Source organism: Oryctolagus cuniculus, chromosome 11 (genome assembly GCF_051225735.1).
Source record: "Oryctolagus cuniculus isolate XC-2025 breed Fujian yellow rabbit chromosome 11, ASM5122573v1, whole genome shotgun sequence".
NCBI lineage: Eukaryota > Metazoa > Chordata > Mammalia > Lagomorpha > Leporidae > Oryctolagus > Oryctolagus cuniculus.
Window position 1 is genome coordinate 55,772,211 of NC_142877.1, and position 16,023 is coordinate 55,788,233.

At 55.3% G+C, this 16,023-nt stretch overlaps 1 protein-coding gene across 1 annotated transcript; it reads right to left on the reverse strand.

Annotated features, from left to right (window-relative positions):
• Positions 1 to 1,206: 1,206 nt before the first annotated feature.
• Positions 1,207 to 10,442, reverse strand: LOC100347647 (keratin, type II cytoskeletal 73). The gene is made up of 9 exons (XM_002711119.6): positions 9,945 to 10,442; positions 8,451 to 8,665; positions 7,295 to 7,355; positions 6,788 to 6,883; positions 5,727 to 5,891; positions 3,772 to 3,897; positions 3,236 to 3,456; positions 2,343 to 2,377; positions 1,207 to 1,700 (listed from the first exon to the last, which is right to left on the reverse strand). Exons 1-9 carry the CDS (start codon positions 10,389 to 10,391, stop codon positions 1,459 to 1,461), a joined length of 1,608 nt encoding a protein of 535 aa, XP_002711165.3. The 5' UTR covers positions 10,392 to 10,442; the 3' UTR covers positions 1,207 to 1,458.
• Between the last annotated feature and the right edge of the window lie 5,581 nt (positions 10,443 to 16,023).

Consider the following 16,023-nt stretch of genomic DNA (forward strand, 5'->3'; position numbering starts at 1 on the left):
AGAGAGGTCTTCCATCTGCTGGTTCACTCCCCAATTGGCCGCAATGGCTGGAGCTGCGCCAATCCAAAGCAAGGAGCCAGGAGCCTTTTCTGGGTCTCCCATGCCGGTGCAGGGGTCCATGAACCCGGACCATCTTCTACTGCTTTCCCAGGACATAGCAGAGGGCTGGATCAGAAGTTGAGCAGCCAAGACATGAATCGGAGCCCATATTGGTTGCCGGCACTGCAGGCGGGAGCTTTACCTGCTATGCCACAGCGTTGGTCCCTCCACTAACATTACTAAACATCAATTCTGTGCCAGGAACTGCATAGGGCAGCCTCTGCTGTTTTGTTTGAGCTCACCAGGCACCTGGGTGTACCACTTCTGCCTGTTTTATAGTCAAAGAGAGGAAGTCCAGAAGGGGCTGGAAGCTTTGTTCATGGTCCTCCAGTCCTTGCAGAGTCTACCTCTGGACCTGAAGCCATGGACCCCACTCTGATGCAGCACGGAAGCACACCCTGAGGCTGGAGCTCTTGCCTCTCACTGGCTTTTGCATCCTGTGGTGTCCTGGCATGGGGACTTAGGGGAAATCTCTGAGCATCTGTTTGTTGGAGCAGCAAAGCCACGTATGTGACAGGGATGGTCTCTCTCTCTCTCTCTCTCTCTCTCACACACACACACACACGAACACACAGCATATTCATACATGCACACACACATACACATGCTCATCCACACGCAATTCAGTGGGAAGTCTGTGAGGCTCAAGAGAGCAGCAGCTGTTGCCTTAAAGAGGAATCTACTCCTGGGTCCTTTCTTGGGGTACAGGAAGCAGGCACAGGGCAGATGCAGCTCCAGCCCCAGCTTTTCTAAAACTGGCTCCTGAGCAGTTCTAAATCTTGCCACCAGACAAGGATTGGCTTCTCCTCCCTGCTGATAACACGCGGTGTCCTTAACGGAGCGTGCGTTCACTGGAACACAGGCCCGGGAGAAGCATGGGTGGAAGGCACACCTGCTGGGGTTGGAGAGAGGGGTGAGCCCCGGATATCAGAAGCCCAGTGGAGGGGACAGTGGGGTCCATCTATGGAGGACCTCTCGCTCAGATCCAAAGACACTCTGGGGCTCTGTGGAGCAGACTGGACCCTGGACACCCCAGGTTCCCACCCATTGGCCATTCCACATGGGCCAGAGATGACAGTTTCCTTAGGAGAGAGACACAGTCTGGCTCTGCGTGAGTTTCCCAGTTTATTGGTGAGACATGGAAAGCAGGGGTGTGAAGTCTGAACCAGGACATGAACTCACGGACTCAGAGTACAAATCCCTTGACTGATAGGACCAGCGACAAGGGGGACTCCATGCTGAAGAGTGAGCGGCGGACGCACAAGGTGCAGCCTACAAGCAAGTATCTGATCTGAGCGCGTGGCCAGGGAGCACACAGCCAAATAACTCCCTAATGCCCGCTGGGGAAGTGGCTGTGCTTTATCTTGTGGTTTTCTTGGGGGCTGAGGTCTTCACTGGGGTGTCCCTGAATTCGCCTGCACCACCCAGCTTGGCCTTGACCTCCGCACGGGGGCTGCAGTTCCCACTGCCAGTGATGCAGCCCCCCGACAGCATATTGTAGCTCCCGAGGGTGCCTGGCCGGTAGCTGTAGGTGCCAGCACTGCCGAACCCATAGCTGGGCCCTGTGCCCACAGTCCCAGCTGTAGAACTGCTGACGACTGCTGTGGAGGGTGGAGAAAGGCATGGTGAGTGGGTGTCCTGGACAGCAGTGACCCTAGGTCCCCCCTCACCTTCCCAGTCCAAGCTCAAATGTCACCTCTTAAGCAAACACTTCACAAACGCCCATGAACTTGGGGTTGGTGACATCTGCTTCTGTCCTGAACATCTCAAATGCCAGGAGAAACAGCCTGGGCCCCCCGAAGCCACAAAGCAGGTCTCTGTTTTCAGGGAGGATGTGGGACCCTCTGTGCTCACAGCATCTTGCTGCAGGAAGCTGGGGGAGAGGTGGCACCCGGAGCCTCCGCCATGCATGCTGGGATTTCTGGGACGAGGCCAAGGTGGGGAGGCTGAGTCCCCTCTGAATGGGGAGGCTGCAGGTCTCCCATGGGAGCAGGGATTGGGGGGGGAGGTCTTCAAAAAATGCCAACTATAAAAAATAAATCTTGGCCAGAATTTCAATTTTTTGCACCAAAATGAACATACTTTTGAATTCTATTTTCCCACACACTTTCTAAAGTGCCCTCATATGTCACCATAAGGGTCCACCAGGCGGAGCCCAGGCTGTCCCGCGGGCACACCCACTCACTCCCTTTGTGCTTGTTGATTGCCTAAAGGAAATTCCTTCAGAGGTGTGAAATACTCACAAATGCTCACGGAGTTGGTGTATTCTCCAGACATTCTGCACAGAGAGAAAAGCACGGTGAGTCCCCACCCCAGCCTGGACACCATCCCAGAAATCATCAGCTGGCCCTGCCTGGTCTCCAGGAGCCAAGCTGCTGGCCAGATGCACCTGCCACGTTAGGCCCCTCCCCCACACATCCCCTCCCACCTGCCCACAACGCTGGAGCCCCGCCCTCCACTCCACTCCTGGGTGTTGGGGGGTCCCTCCTGCAGGGTTTCTCTTAAACCCACTGCTGCAATCAGTGCAGCTGGTGCCCAAGCAAACCCAGGACCAGGAGCTAACAAGGGGACTTCAGGGTGCTTTCCCTCTCTGGGTGTCAGTAGCAACATGGTGCTCGGCTGGCGCAAGGTTCCTCGGAGGCCAGTGCCTCCCGTAGCTCCTTCCAAATGCTGTTGTGACCACATGGAACATCCACGTGCTAGAGCTAGCGTTTAATGAGCTGTGCCTTTTATCACCAAACTGCATTTCTCTTATAAGGAAGCCTTGTATTGCCAGGGTAAATAGGGAGTCAGAAATGCCTCTCCAAAGAAGAAAAAAAAAAAAAAAGTAGCAATGCAAGCAAAGATACTACCATTAAATGACTTAATTTGTCTTTGGCTGAATGCCTCCTGCCCAGAGACTCAGAGCCTGGGTCCTCTTGCATCACAATTAATATGGAGGATATGGGTGGGTGTCTGAGTGGTGTCATTGAGACTCTGTCATCTGCAAAGGAGGACACTGCTGCCCCATTATCTAAGTGGTTGCTGCTTCAGGCTGTGTCCCGGGCCAACGGCAGGTGGCTCCAGGCCCCACCACCTGCCCCTCGAGATGGACTCTGAGGATTGCCAAAGTGCTTCCGGCCCCTCCACCCCGCACCTGCACTCCTCGCCCTCCAGCAGCTTGCGGTAGGTGGCGATCTCGATGTCCAGCGCCAGCTTCACACTCATCAGCTCCTGGTGCTCACGCAGCATCCGGGCCAGCTCCTCCTTGGCCTGCTGCAGGGCGGCCTCCAGCTCGTCCAGCTTGGCCCGGGCGTCCTTGAGGGCGCAGTCACCTCGCTGCTCGGCGTCCGCCACGGCCGTCTCCAGGTTGCCACACTGAGGGCAGAAGGAAGAATTCCCTGCCCACCATGAGCTCCCTGGGGCTAGACCTGCCTGTTTTGCCCCAATCTCTAGAGCAGAGATACAGCCACAGCCACGGTGAGGGGGGCCCCGCTGGAGGCTTGGTCTCTGGAGCCCTTCGGCTTTGTGAAAAGGCACTGGGATTGCTCCAGGCTCGGGATGGGAGCTGAGTGCGGGGGATGAGCCGGAGATTCTGGGCTGGAGGATCCCGAGAAGGAGGAGGGCCAGGGGCTGTGCTAAGCGGATCTCCCCTGCCTTGGGAGTGAGTCAGGAGCCTCCCCAGCCTTTCACCTGCTTCTTCACGCTCTCGATCTCCGAGCGCAGCCTTTGGGTAAGCCGGGTCAGCTCCGAGATCTCGTTCTTGGTGTGCTTGAGGTCGTCCCCTTGCCGGCCGGCCGCCAGCTGCAGCTCCTGGAACTGGGGACAGAGGGGCCGAAGCAGTGGCATTGAGTTGAGGTTGGACTGCACCCCGCCCAGCTCCGAGGCTGGACTCTGGCTTGGGGGCGTGGCAGAGGTGGGGAGAGGTCCTTGTCTCCACCAAGCCTGTCCACAGCCTCCTGGTCAACCATTTGTCTGTTGAGTTTGGTTGCCTTGGGGTTGTCTATTTGGCTTGAGACTGCTCAAAGTCTCCTGTTCTCTGTGCTGCAACTTTGTAACACAGCTCCAGTGAGGATGCCGTTGCCTACAGCTCTTCAAACTCAAGGTCAAATTCAAACTCATAGAAGGGAACAAGATGCTCAGTTCTCACTGCCCCTGCCCAACCTGCCTGTCTCCCCAGTTGTGCCAAACAGTCCCTCGGCTCCCCCAAATGTCCCATGTGGTCTCCCGTCTCTGAGTCTTTGCATGAGCACCCCCCCAACCTGGAAACTCCCCTATCCTGCCTGCTTTTTCCCCTGGCCGGCTCCAACCCATCCAGAGCCACTTCCTCCAGGAAGCCTTCCCTGATCCCTTGGCTAGATGCAAGTGTGCATCCATTGCCAGTCCATAGGTCTTACCTCACTGTACTGATTGCACACTTTTGTCTCCCTTGGAAGACTTAGAATGAATGGATGGCAGGGGACTTTTATTTCTGAATCACCAGTGCCTAGCATGCCACCTGGTTGGGGCCCAAAAAATGTCTCATGGGGGCAAGCGTTTGGCTCTCAAGTCAAGGTGCTGCTGGAATGCCCCCCATGAACTTCAAGTCATTTGCTTGTTTTCAGCTCCTCCTGCCTGTGATGTCACCCACTGACAGTTCTACCCCAGAATTTGGCTTAGAAGGTGCACAGAACAGGTACAGCTTTGGCCAGGCCCCGTCTGTCCCTGGAAGCTTGGCCACAGGTGCAGGTTTCCTGAGAGACTTGTGGAGCGCAGGGTGGGGTGGGGCTGGGTGCAGTGGGCGGGGCTCCTTGTGTTTGCTCTCAGGGGCACTCTTGCTTGGTCAGTCTTGCTCTTAGTGGGGGAAGTGGGGGTATGGATAAGCCCAGACAGCAAGGGGTGCAACGCCCCCGTCTGAGCAGACCTGGCCTGTTCCCTCTGGAAAGAGCTGGTGGGGGGAGGGGAGAACAGCCCAGGAAGCAAGGGGCTGGTGACAACCCAGAGTACCATGGCCACAAGGCACTCCCAGCCCTGGCTCCCAGTACCATCCTATGAGGATATGGGGCCCAGGCTGGGCCTGCGTTGTCTCCTGGGCCTCAGCGGAGTCACCTCCTCCCCAGCTACAGGTCAAATCTGTCTCCAGGCAGGAGGCTGGGGAGGGAGAGATAAGATCTCCCAAGAGTGTGGATTTCCCTTGAGAAAGATCCAGATAAACAGCAAGAAGCAATTAGGGAAAAGGAAAAAGGCATGGGAAAAGGCAGATTACTTGGAGCGCCCGGCCCCGCCCAGTGCCCAGTGGAGGTCTCCACGTCTTGGGTGCCCCCTTGGTCCTTGCAGCTGGACATCGATGAAAAGGTAGGGACCACCTGACTCCAGGCCACCCCGCAGAGCCCCCTCGCTTACTAAGGTTCCTGGCGGAGTTGAGATGCTGACTCTGCATATGTGTCTACCGCCTGCCCCACCCCCGCCCCAGACTCCACCATGGCTCATCCAGACTCCGCCCCACAGTCGCTGGCTCTCAGTCCTGCGCGTCCCCATGGGGCTGCCGCGGGAATGAGCCACAAGGACAGATCTGGGCTTCCTCCTCCCTCCTGATGGTTCAGACCAGACAGACACTGGGCCCGGAGGCCCCTCGGCACCGCTGACCCTGGGGAGCTGGGCCGCCTCACCTTGGTCTGGTACAGTGCCTCGGCCTCCACCTTGCTTCTCTGGGCGATGTCCTCGTACTGGGCGCGCACCTCGTTGATGATGCTGTCCAGGTCCAGGTTACGGTTGTTGTCCATGGACAGCACCACGGACGTGTCGCTGATGTGGGACTGCATCTGGGCGATCTCCTGGGGACAGGGGGAAGTGCGGAATTGTGACATGGCTTCAGGAAACAAGGAAGGTGCTAAGGTGATTGGCCCCTCCTCACCAGGTGGCCCAGGACCACCCCAGGCAGAGCCAGATTCCCTGAAGCTGGTGAGAACAGAGTGCACTGCCCCAGAGGGGCCAATCCCACACCAAAACACTGCTAATGGGTCTAAAGTGGCCCCAGAGGAAAGCAGCCTCCATGTTGGTCCCTGAGACAGGACAAGAGGGGGTGAGTGGCCACCCTGGAGGGGACACTAAGCTCAGGAACCCACACACGCCCAGCCACAGGCTGAAGCCTGAAGCCAGATGTTCATGGCGGGGTGGGGGGGGACCTCCACACACATTCTCCCCCGCAGATGCCTGCTCAAGACCCCAGGAAACAAGCAAACAGGAAGAAGAATATATTTGGCTGGGGCCAGTGCTGTGGCATAGTGGGTAAAGCCACCACCCACAATGCCGGCATCCCATATGGATGCCAGTTCGAGTCCCAGCTGCTCCACTTCCGATCCAGCTCTCTGCTATGGGCTGGGAAAGCAGTGGAAGATGGCCAAGTTGTTGGGCTCCTGTACCCACATGGGAGACCTGGAGGAAGCTCCTGGTTCCTGGATTTGGATCTGCCCAGCTCCGGCCACTGTGGCCATAACTCTGCCTTTCAAATAAATAAATAAATCTTTTAAAAAAAGACTGTCTGGCTGGAGCTCAGTGGGAACTGACTTCCAGAGACTGGCAGGGACGCAGAGGGTTCAGGCACATTGCCACTTTCAGCTTTAGTCTACACAGCTCCCAGCACCCCTGTGATGGCGGCCCCTCGGGCTCCTACAGTAAGTAGCTGCCCATCACAGGTCTGACCTCACAGGAGGGGGCTGGGGCGTCTTACCCCCTCATACAGGCACTTGAAGAACTTGGTTTCTCTGTCCAGGGCGTCCACCTTGGCCTGCAGCTCCACCTTGCTCAGGTACGCAGCATCCACATCCTAGGGAGATGCCAGCACCCCGACATCACCCAAACAGGCCCCTCCCCGGCACGGCCGTGCCAGCACCCAACCTGCGGCTGCTCCCCAGGGAAGCAGACTCAAGCCCCAGGGGCGAGGACCGGCCGCCCAGCCAGGGCTCGTGGTGAGCCCTTGGCCCCGTCCCTGGGATGTCCTGGGCTCCTCCTGCCTCTGTTTCTCAGGGAGCAGGTGTGGGGCCCTCCCCGCTGCCAGGCGGGGTGCACACGGCTGGAGGCTCCGCACTCAGGAGCTGCAGCAGCCACGGACATTTGCCAGAGCTGGAAGGTCGAACGGTGGCCCCTCCCAAAGCGAGCTAAGGTCCAGACGCCCCCAGCCATCCCCAGTCCGCCCAGCTGTAGGCTCTTCTGGCTTCCGGCCGTGAACCCTGCTCACCTTCTTGAGCACCACGAACTCATTCTCAGCAGTCGTGCGCTTGTTTATCTCCTCTTCATACCTGGAGGAGAAGCATCAGACTGAGCATGGGCGCATGTGTGTGCGTGCATGTGTGTGTCTGCATGTACATGTGTGTGTGCATGTGTGTGTGTGCGTGTACATGTGTGTGTGTATCCGTGTATGTGTGTGAATGTATGTGTGTATGCATGTGTATGTGTGTATGTGTGTATATTCTTGTGTGTATGTGCATGTACACATGTGTGTATGTATGTGTGTGCATGTGTGTATTGTGTGCATGTATTGAGTGTGCATTTGTATGTGTGCATGTGTATATCCATGTGTGTGTATGTGTATGTGTCTGCATGTGCATATGCATGTGTGTATGTGTGTGAATGTTTTGTGTGTACATGTGTATGTGTGTATATCCTTGTGTGTATGTGCATTGCGCATACATGTGTGTGTGCATGTGTGTGTGTCCATTTGTGTATGTGTGTGTTGTGAATGTGTGTGAGTGTGGGTGCGTGTGTGCATGTGTGTGTGCACGTGTGTTCTCACAGTGCAAGAAGAAGAGAGAGGCCCCTCCGACAGCTGAACGTGGTGTAAGTCTGTCCTTGTGCCAGCCTTCAAGGACTGTTTGGGCAGTGGTGTGGGTGGGGTGGGAGGCCCTTCCCCACCCCTCCCAGGCCCGGGGACTGGATGGCCAGGCAGGGGGTTTTCCTGGGATGCCAGCGGAGAGATAAGGTTCATCCTGCTCCCCGCGGTCTGGTGTCCCTTCCAGCGTCTCCACTCCACGCCGAGGCAGGCATTCCAGGGAAGCCAGAACTATCCTCAAGACAAGAACAAGGAGCATGGCCATGTGTCCAAGACCTAAAGCCCTATGGGAACCGTGCTGGGGGGTTCCCTGAACCCGGGGCACAGGTGGCAGGCAGCTGAGGAGCGAGGGGCCATGGTGCACACACAGGCCCCTTGGGTGGGCGGTGGAGAGAGGTGGATCACCTGCAGGGACAGCCCTGACACTGCCCACGCAGCTGCCTGGCCACCATCCAGCCCGCCTGGCTCCCATTGCCCATCTGTGGCCAGAGGCCAATGCCCTGGTGCCTGCTGGGAAAGCCCAGCCCCAGGAGGCGGCCAGCCTGGCTGCCCTCTCCCTGCTCACCGCTTCTTGTAGTCCTCCACCACGTCGCGCATGGTCCTCAGCTCCGAATCCAGCCTCACCCGGTCCCCAGACAGCGTCTCCAGCTGCCTCTGCAGGCTGCTGATGTAGCCCTCGAAGATGGGCTCCAGGTTGTTCCTGCAGTTGTTCAGGTCCAGCTGCTGCAGCAGCGCCCACTTGGTCTCCAGCACCTGGTTCTGCTGCTCCAGGAAGCGCACCTGGGACCCAAGGCACACCGCAGGCAGTGGGTCAACGGGGAGAAAGGGGAGGAGGTTTCTGTCCCAAGACAGGAACTGTTGCCTGCCTATGCCGCAGGATTTTGTCGGAGGTCCTCACTCCACGAGCAGCCCCAAAGCTCATTTCCTTCTAGATCTGTCAAGATCAAGACCTCGGGGCCAGCGCTGTGGCATAGCGGGGAAAGCCTCTCCCTGCAGTGCCAGCATCCCATAGGGGCGCCAGTTCGAGTCCCAGCTGCTCCACTTCTGATACAGCTCCCTGCTAATGCACCTGAGAAAGCAGTAGAGGATGGCCCAAGTCCTTGGGCCCCTGCACCCACATGGGAGACCCGGAATCCAGGTTAGAATCTGCATTATCTCAGAGCCTTATCCCAGGGAGGAGACCAAACATTCTTACAATACAATTATTGCAATCTAACAATATCCTTCTTCCCTGCCTTCAAATCCTGGGGTGGCTCCACCTCACCTGCAGGGTCAAGTTCAAGTTCCTTATCTTTGTGAAGAGCCTGGCTGCTGGCTGCTCCTCCTCTCTCTCCCCATTCACCCAACGTGCAAGAACTGAGGTGCCCTCCCCAGGCAAGTTCTACCATGGTACACACGCTCTCTCTCCCCAGACTGCCTTTCTCTCATCTGCATCTGGAAAACTCCTACTCATGCTTCAATACCCTAGCTCAGAGGTCCTTCCTGGGGAGCCTCCCCCGCTCTGCACAGCTCAGGAAGTCTCTACTTTCCAAGACCTTTGGCCACCCTGTTCCTCAGTGGTTCCCAAACCTGAGAGTTTACCATCATCTCCGTGAGGGTCCCGCACCAAGGTCTCTGATACAGACACTCTGGGCTGGGGCCAAGAAAGTGCATGTCCACTAAGGGTTCTGGGGATGCTGGTGCCGCTGGTTTGGGACCATGTCTGAGAACCATCGCCCTGGTGCACGTGGCCCCTGCCTGCCTGGCCTTACCGCTCGAGAGTGCCGCAGACTGAGGTTGGAGTCCCACGAGGGAGGAGGGGTGTCCCCCAGTTATCTAGATACTCCGGGCTGCCAAGGGGCCTCTGCTCTGCCTGGCTTTGACACCTCCCAGGCCATTCTGTCCGTCTCCTATGCCTGCTCCCGGACTAAACTCTGCAGCTCCCTTGGCATCCAGGGCTTGGTCCACCTGCTACGCCTGGGCCGCACCCGCCTTCCTGCGCTTCAGATAGCATCCCCACCCCCCACCCCCACCCCTCCGGGGCCCAGAAAGATGCAGCTGCAAGCCCTACAGCTCCCACCTTGTCGATGAAGGAGGCGAACTTGTTGTTCAGCGCCTTGATCTGCTCCCGCTCCTGGGCGCGCACCCGCTGGATCTCAGGGTCCAGCTCCACGTGGAGGGGGGCCAGCAGGCTCTTGTTGACGGTCACCTGGTGGATGCCCCCCGGTGGGAAGATGGACGGGCCCGTGGACCCCACGGCCACACTGCCAAACATGCTGCCTGCAAAGCCGCTGGGCCGGCTCCGGCCAAACCCATAGCCCCCAGCCCGCCCGCTGCCACTGGCTACATTGAAGGAGATACTCCGGGCGCCCCCCAGGCTGTAGAGGCTCCGGCTGCCGAAGCCCCCATTGAGCCCTTTGCCCCCTGCCCGGAAGGAGGATGAGCTGCCCCCGGAGAGCACGGCTGAGCAGCCGCTGAAGCCCCCCTTGGCGGCGGACACGGGCTTGCAGGTAAACTGGCGACTCATGACGGGGAGGCAGAGGGCTGGGGTAGGCGCTCACTGTGATGCAGTCAGCCCGCCTCTGATCTCAGGCTCCGGCTATATAGGGCTCAAGAGGGAGCCACCGCTCTAATTGATGGGTTCAGTGTGCCTGGGAGCGAGAAATCATTTTTTCCCCAGCAAAATCAGAGGCACTGGGTAAATAACTTGAAAACCCCTGAAGTGCTGGGCTTGCAAGCCTTGCTCCTGTAATTGAGTCTTATCTCACTGACATGAGTAATTAGCCTGGTTGGGAGGTTTGTCGCAGCCCCAGTAGTCCTTCCCCAGGGAGGGGGGAGAGGCTGGGACTGTGGGGGTGCTCAGGCGGGGGAGGAACCTCTAATTGCCAGTGCCATCCGTGAGAAATCTCAGGACCATGCAGGCAGGCATCAGATGGGCTGGTGCAGAGCCCTGCTGGGTGGCTTTTATGTGGTTAGGAAGAGATCGTCCTGGTCTGGCTTCCCAGGCCTCCTGGGATGGCTCTCAGGCTGTGTTCCCTGCGCTGAGCCCCCTGGGCAAGTCCCCTGCTCCCTCGTGCCAGCCTGGCTACCCTGCTCATTGTCCCCCAGTGCACACCGACTCCCCTGTCCTGTACCACCCATCCCTCTGTGCCACTCTTAACCTGGAGCTAACAGCCGGGGCCACCGTCACGGTGGCTGGCACAGGTGCAGGGCTGAGCAGCGTTGAGAGCGCACTTTGCACACTGAGCTCATTCCCTCTGCTTGGCGTTCCTGGAGAGGAGCCGAGATGAGGCGTGAGGCTCAGACATGCAGGTACAAAAAGATCGTGGGCAAATGGAATCAAAAGAGAGCTCATTTTGATGCAAAAAAATGGAAGCCGTGCACATGAGGGCTGTAGCCTGGGATAACAGTAGAACATGGCCTAGGTCCTTGGGCCCCTGCACCCACGTGAGAGACTTGGAAGAAGCTCCTGGTTCCTGGCTTCAGATCAGCGTAGCTTTTGCTGTTGCGGCCATCTGGGGAGTGAACCATCGGATGGAAGACCTCTCTCTCTCTCTCTCTCTTTCTCTCTCTCAAATAAGTAAATAAATCTTTTTTTTAAAAATGTTAGAATTATTGGCAAAGATTTCAAAGCATCCAAGGAGAACCTGCCGAGCTCATTAATGTGCTAAACAGACGGCAACTTAGGAAGTCCCAGCAAAGACACAGAAGCTATCAGGAGGAACCAAGTGGAAGAGTTAGAATTGCAAAATGTGATGCCCAGGGTGACAGCCACTGCAGTCATGCTTATCGGCAGAGTTAAAGGGACCACAGCAAACCCTGGCCGAACGGGAGGCCGGGACAGCAGGAGTCACAGAACCTGAGCAACAGAGAGAGCGCAGCGCCGCAGCATGTCAGCGCACACGTGCAGTGCTGAGCTCACAGGGTCACACCACCAGCTGCTGCTGTAGCCTTCTCGGTGTGTGTCACACAACAAAACCACTCAACACACACACGTACCAGAACACAGCCCCGCCCTTATGTGACAGCTGCAGCCTGAAAAAAAAAATTTTTAATGAACTGAGCCTCAGGTTCATGTGAGGCTATAACCTAATGGTCATGCCCTCAGAATGTTCTAGAAGGAAAGAGGGAAGATTGGCTGATCAAATCAAAAAGGACAGGAAAAAAGTCCCGAAAAGTAGCTGACATAAACCTATAGAATGAAGAAGCTGAGCAAACCCCAAACAGGATAAATCCAAAGGAATCCACATCAAGGGATATATTCAAAGTTATGAAAACTGGTGCCAGTGCTGTGGCATAGCAGATAAAGCTGCCGCCTGCAGTGCCGGCATCCCATATGGGCACCAGTTCGAGTCCCAGCTGCTCCACTTCCCATCCAGCTCTCTGCTATGGCCTGGGAAAGCAGTGGAAGATGGCCCAAGTCCTTGGGCCACAGCACCCATGTGGGAGACCTGGAAGAAGCTCCTGGCTGCTGGCTTCAGATCGGCGCAGCTCGGGCTGTTGCGGCCAATTGGGAAGTGAACCAGCAGATGGAAGACCTCTCTCTCTCTCTCTCTCTCTCTCTCTCTCTCTCTCTCTGCCTCTGCCTCTCTCTAACTCTGCCTTTCAAATAAATAGATAAAAATTTTTTAAAAAAAATTACAGAATCAAAAAGGAAAACATGTTAGTTTTTAAAAATGGGCAAGTACAATAGATTTAAAAAAAAAAAAAAAGATTCATTTAATTGTTTATTTATTTGAAAGTCAGGGCCACAGAGATAGACAGGGAGAGACAGAGAGATCTGCCATCTCCTAGTTCACTCCCCAGATGGCTCCAGTAGCCAAGGCTGGGCCAGGCCATAGTCAGGAGCCAGGAGCTTCACTGGGGTCTCCCACATGGGTGGCAGGGGCTGAAACACCTGGGTCATCTGCTGCTGCTCTTCCCAGGCCATCATCAGGGAACTGGATCGGAAAGTGGAGCAGCAGCCGGGATGCAAACCGACACCCATAGGGGATGCTGGAGACGCAGGTCATGGCTTCACCCACAATACCAGCCCCCACGATAGACATTCTGCTCTTGAATTTTCTAAATTATGCTTGGTGGTGGCTTAAGCAAAAATTATAGCGGAGTCTGATGCGATTCTGGGTGTATTTAAAGTAAATATTTAAGAAATTATAAATGGGAAAGGGAAAAAGGATGTGGAGTTAAGGTTTCTTCCTTTCACTTGCATGAGTAAAAGGAGGGTGGCAGTAAATCTGTATTATGTACACAGAATGAAATACCTAGCAGCAATGAAAATGCTATACAAGGACATAAATGCAAAAACACATACAGAAGTCAAAATTGCTTCTTACAAATGTTCAAGTAACCCACAGGAAGGTAGGGGGAAATAGAAATGAAAAACAAAGATAATAAATATCAAACAAAAATGTCAGCAGCAGGCGTAAGCCCTAACATGTCAATAATTACACTAAATATAAATGATCTAAATATACCAATGAGAAGTCAGAGATTATCAGATTACTCAGCCCCACGAGCCAACTATCTGCTTCCTACAGAAAAAGTCCCCTCGGATATAATGATATGTGCAAGTGGAAAGTAAAAGGACAGAACAAGATGCCTCATGTGAACATGAATCAAAAGAAAACAGGGGCGGCCATATTAAAATCAGATAAAGTAAACTTCAAAGCTGAGAAGCTGATGAGACAGAGAGACAGCACATGATGATAAAACAGACAGTTCAGCAAGAAGACATAACATTCCCAAGGCATAAACACCAAACAACCGAGCCACAATGTAAGAGAGGCAAAAACAGATAGAAATGAAAGAACAGACAAATCCACAATATTTAGGGACTTCAGTATTCCTCCCTAAACAAATACCAGAACGACCAGACAGAAAATCACCAGCGTTATAAAAGTACAGACGCATCACTCCACAGGAAAGACAGCGTCAGTGCGGCAGGAGGGACTGCACAACCATCGGCAAAACAAAACAAAATCACCTTGTCTCACAACTTTTTTTAAAGATGTATTTATTTATTTGAAAGTCAGAGTTACACAGAGAGAGAAGGAGAGGCAAAGAAGCAGAGAGGCAGAGAGAGAGAGAGAGAGAGGTCTTCCATCCGCTGGTTCACTCCCCAGATGGCGGCAATGGCTGGAGCTGTGCCGATCCTAAGCCAGGAGCCAGGAGCTCCTTCCGGGTCTCCCACATGGGTGCAGGGGCCCAAGGACTTGGGCCATCTTCTACTGCTATCACAGGCCACAGCAGAGAGCTGGATCGGAAGTGGAGCAGCCGGGACTCAAACCAGTGCCCATATGGGATGCTGGCACTGCAGGCAGCGGCTTTACCCACTACACCACACCGCTGGCTCTGAGGATTTTATTTGGAGCCTGAACCCGCTTTCAGGAATCCTACCTCATAGGAGCTTGCTGTCATTCCACTTCCAGAACTTAGCTTCCCAGCCACAGGTATTTGCAAATCAGGCTAGGAAAGGTCGCCTTTAGGTGGGTAGCCACGTGCTCACCTCAATTACTGCTTCTGTGGAAGAGGAGAAAGGGGGCTGGGGAAGGGGGGCATGAGCAGGCTCTGTCGCACTCTGCGCCTGGATCACTCACTGCTTAGTCCTGCAGCACGGGGTTCAAATCTCTTGCAATGTGTGAGCCACAGGGCTGACTTGTTTGGCACCCAGTGGGTTCTCAGGACGTGGGAGCTTCCGCTTTTAAACATGAACAGGAACAAGGCGTCCGGTCCACCCAGAAGGGATCTCCAGTAGTCTAGCCCCACCCACCTCTCTGCCACATCCCCCTTCAAGCCCCACCAGACTGCACTTCTTCAAAAGAGCCAGGCTCTTGTCAATCTGCCTTCATTCAGTCAATATTTGCTGAGCACCTGCGGGGGGCCATGCGTGGCGTCAGCCACAGTATCTACCGTCACCCCTGCTTGCCCCGGCTGACGCTCGTCCATCTATCTGTCTGTCTGTCCATCCGTCAGGGCCCATGTTGCAGCTTTCAAAGCTCTTCATCAAGAAACCCTGCCCTCTTCCTCCCCACGTGGGTTCCTTGTCCCCGGCAGGCGGCATTCCCACTTCACTCAGCACTGTCACTTGCCTGCCTTCCCAGGAGACTGAGGAGGTCACGGTCGCCTTTTGTTGCTAGTGCCAAGTGCAGCGTTTCCCAGAGGCTTGTGGAATGAAGGAAGCCAGCCGGGGGTGGGGGGTTTGCTCCAAGGCTGCAGCGTTGCCCACCCTGTCCCTGTCTTCCCTCGCCGGCTGGCTCAGGACAGAGCTCATGACGAGGAAATGAGGAGGTTCACTTCCCCAGCAAAGCTCGGGACACCAAGGGCACAGCTGGGCCCCTGGGACCGAGAGTGTGAATGTGCATGTGTGTGGAGTATGTAAGTGTGTGTGAGTGTGTATGAGTATGTGTGTCAGTATCTGTGTGGAGTGTGTATGAGTGTGTGTTCAGTATCTGTGTGGAGTGTGGATGTGAGCATGTGTGTGAGTGTGTATGTGAGAGTGTGTGTGTCAGTATATGTGTGCATGGTTTGTATGAGTGTGTCAGTGTGTATGAGTGTGTGTGTGTATGAGTGTGCATGTGTGTGTGTTGCAGGGTGAACAATACTCAAGGTCTGTGTGGTCAATGAATATTTGGAAAGTTCCCAGACAGAATGTATTTCCCATGAAGTTACTGGAGAAGCGCAGAGGAGAGGCAGGTGGGAGCCGCCAGCCCTGTTCGATGAACCAGAGTCGACACCACCTCTGCAAACCCGCTGCCAGACGTGGCAGGCAGTGCGGCCCCTGGGACGCGTTTGCCTCATCCCTGGGGAGGGGGAGGCCCATGGACCCACGTCACCCACACACTGTCTCCAGGAGGATGATCCACAGTTGTGTCCTGGGGTGGGGGGAATATATGTAGACGAGTGTGTGTGTGTGATATATTGTAGATGAGTGTGTATGTGTGTGTGTCTGTGTGTGTTTGTGTAGCTCTTATCTACCAAAGCTAACTTTGAAGGTAAATGGATTGAATTCTCCAGCCAAAAGACTTAAGTTGGCCAACCTGATTAACAAAAGCCAAGACTCCACTATAGTCTGCCTACCAGAAAATTACTTCACAAACAAAGATACACAGAGACTGGAAATGAAGGGCTGGAAAAATATATACATGGTTAAGGAAAACCAA

Coding starts and splice junctions, on each gene's coding strand:
- LOC100347647 (XM_002711119.6), bottom strand. CDS start 10,391: ATGAGTCGCCAGTTTACCTGCAAGCCCGTGTCCGCCGCCAAGGGGGGC. Junction 7,356..8,450: donor GTGGAGGACTACAAGAAGCG/GTGAGCAGGGAG, acceptor CTTCTCCTCCAG/GTATGAAGAGGAGATAAACA. Junction 3,898..5,726: donor AGGCACTGTACCAGACCAAG/GTGAGGCGGCCC, acceptor CTCTGTCCCCAG/TTCCAGGAGCTGCAGCTGGC.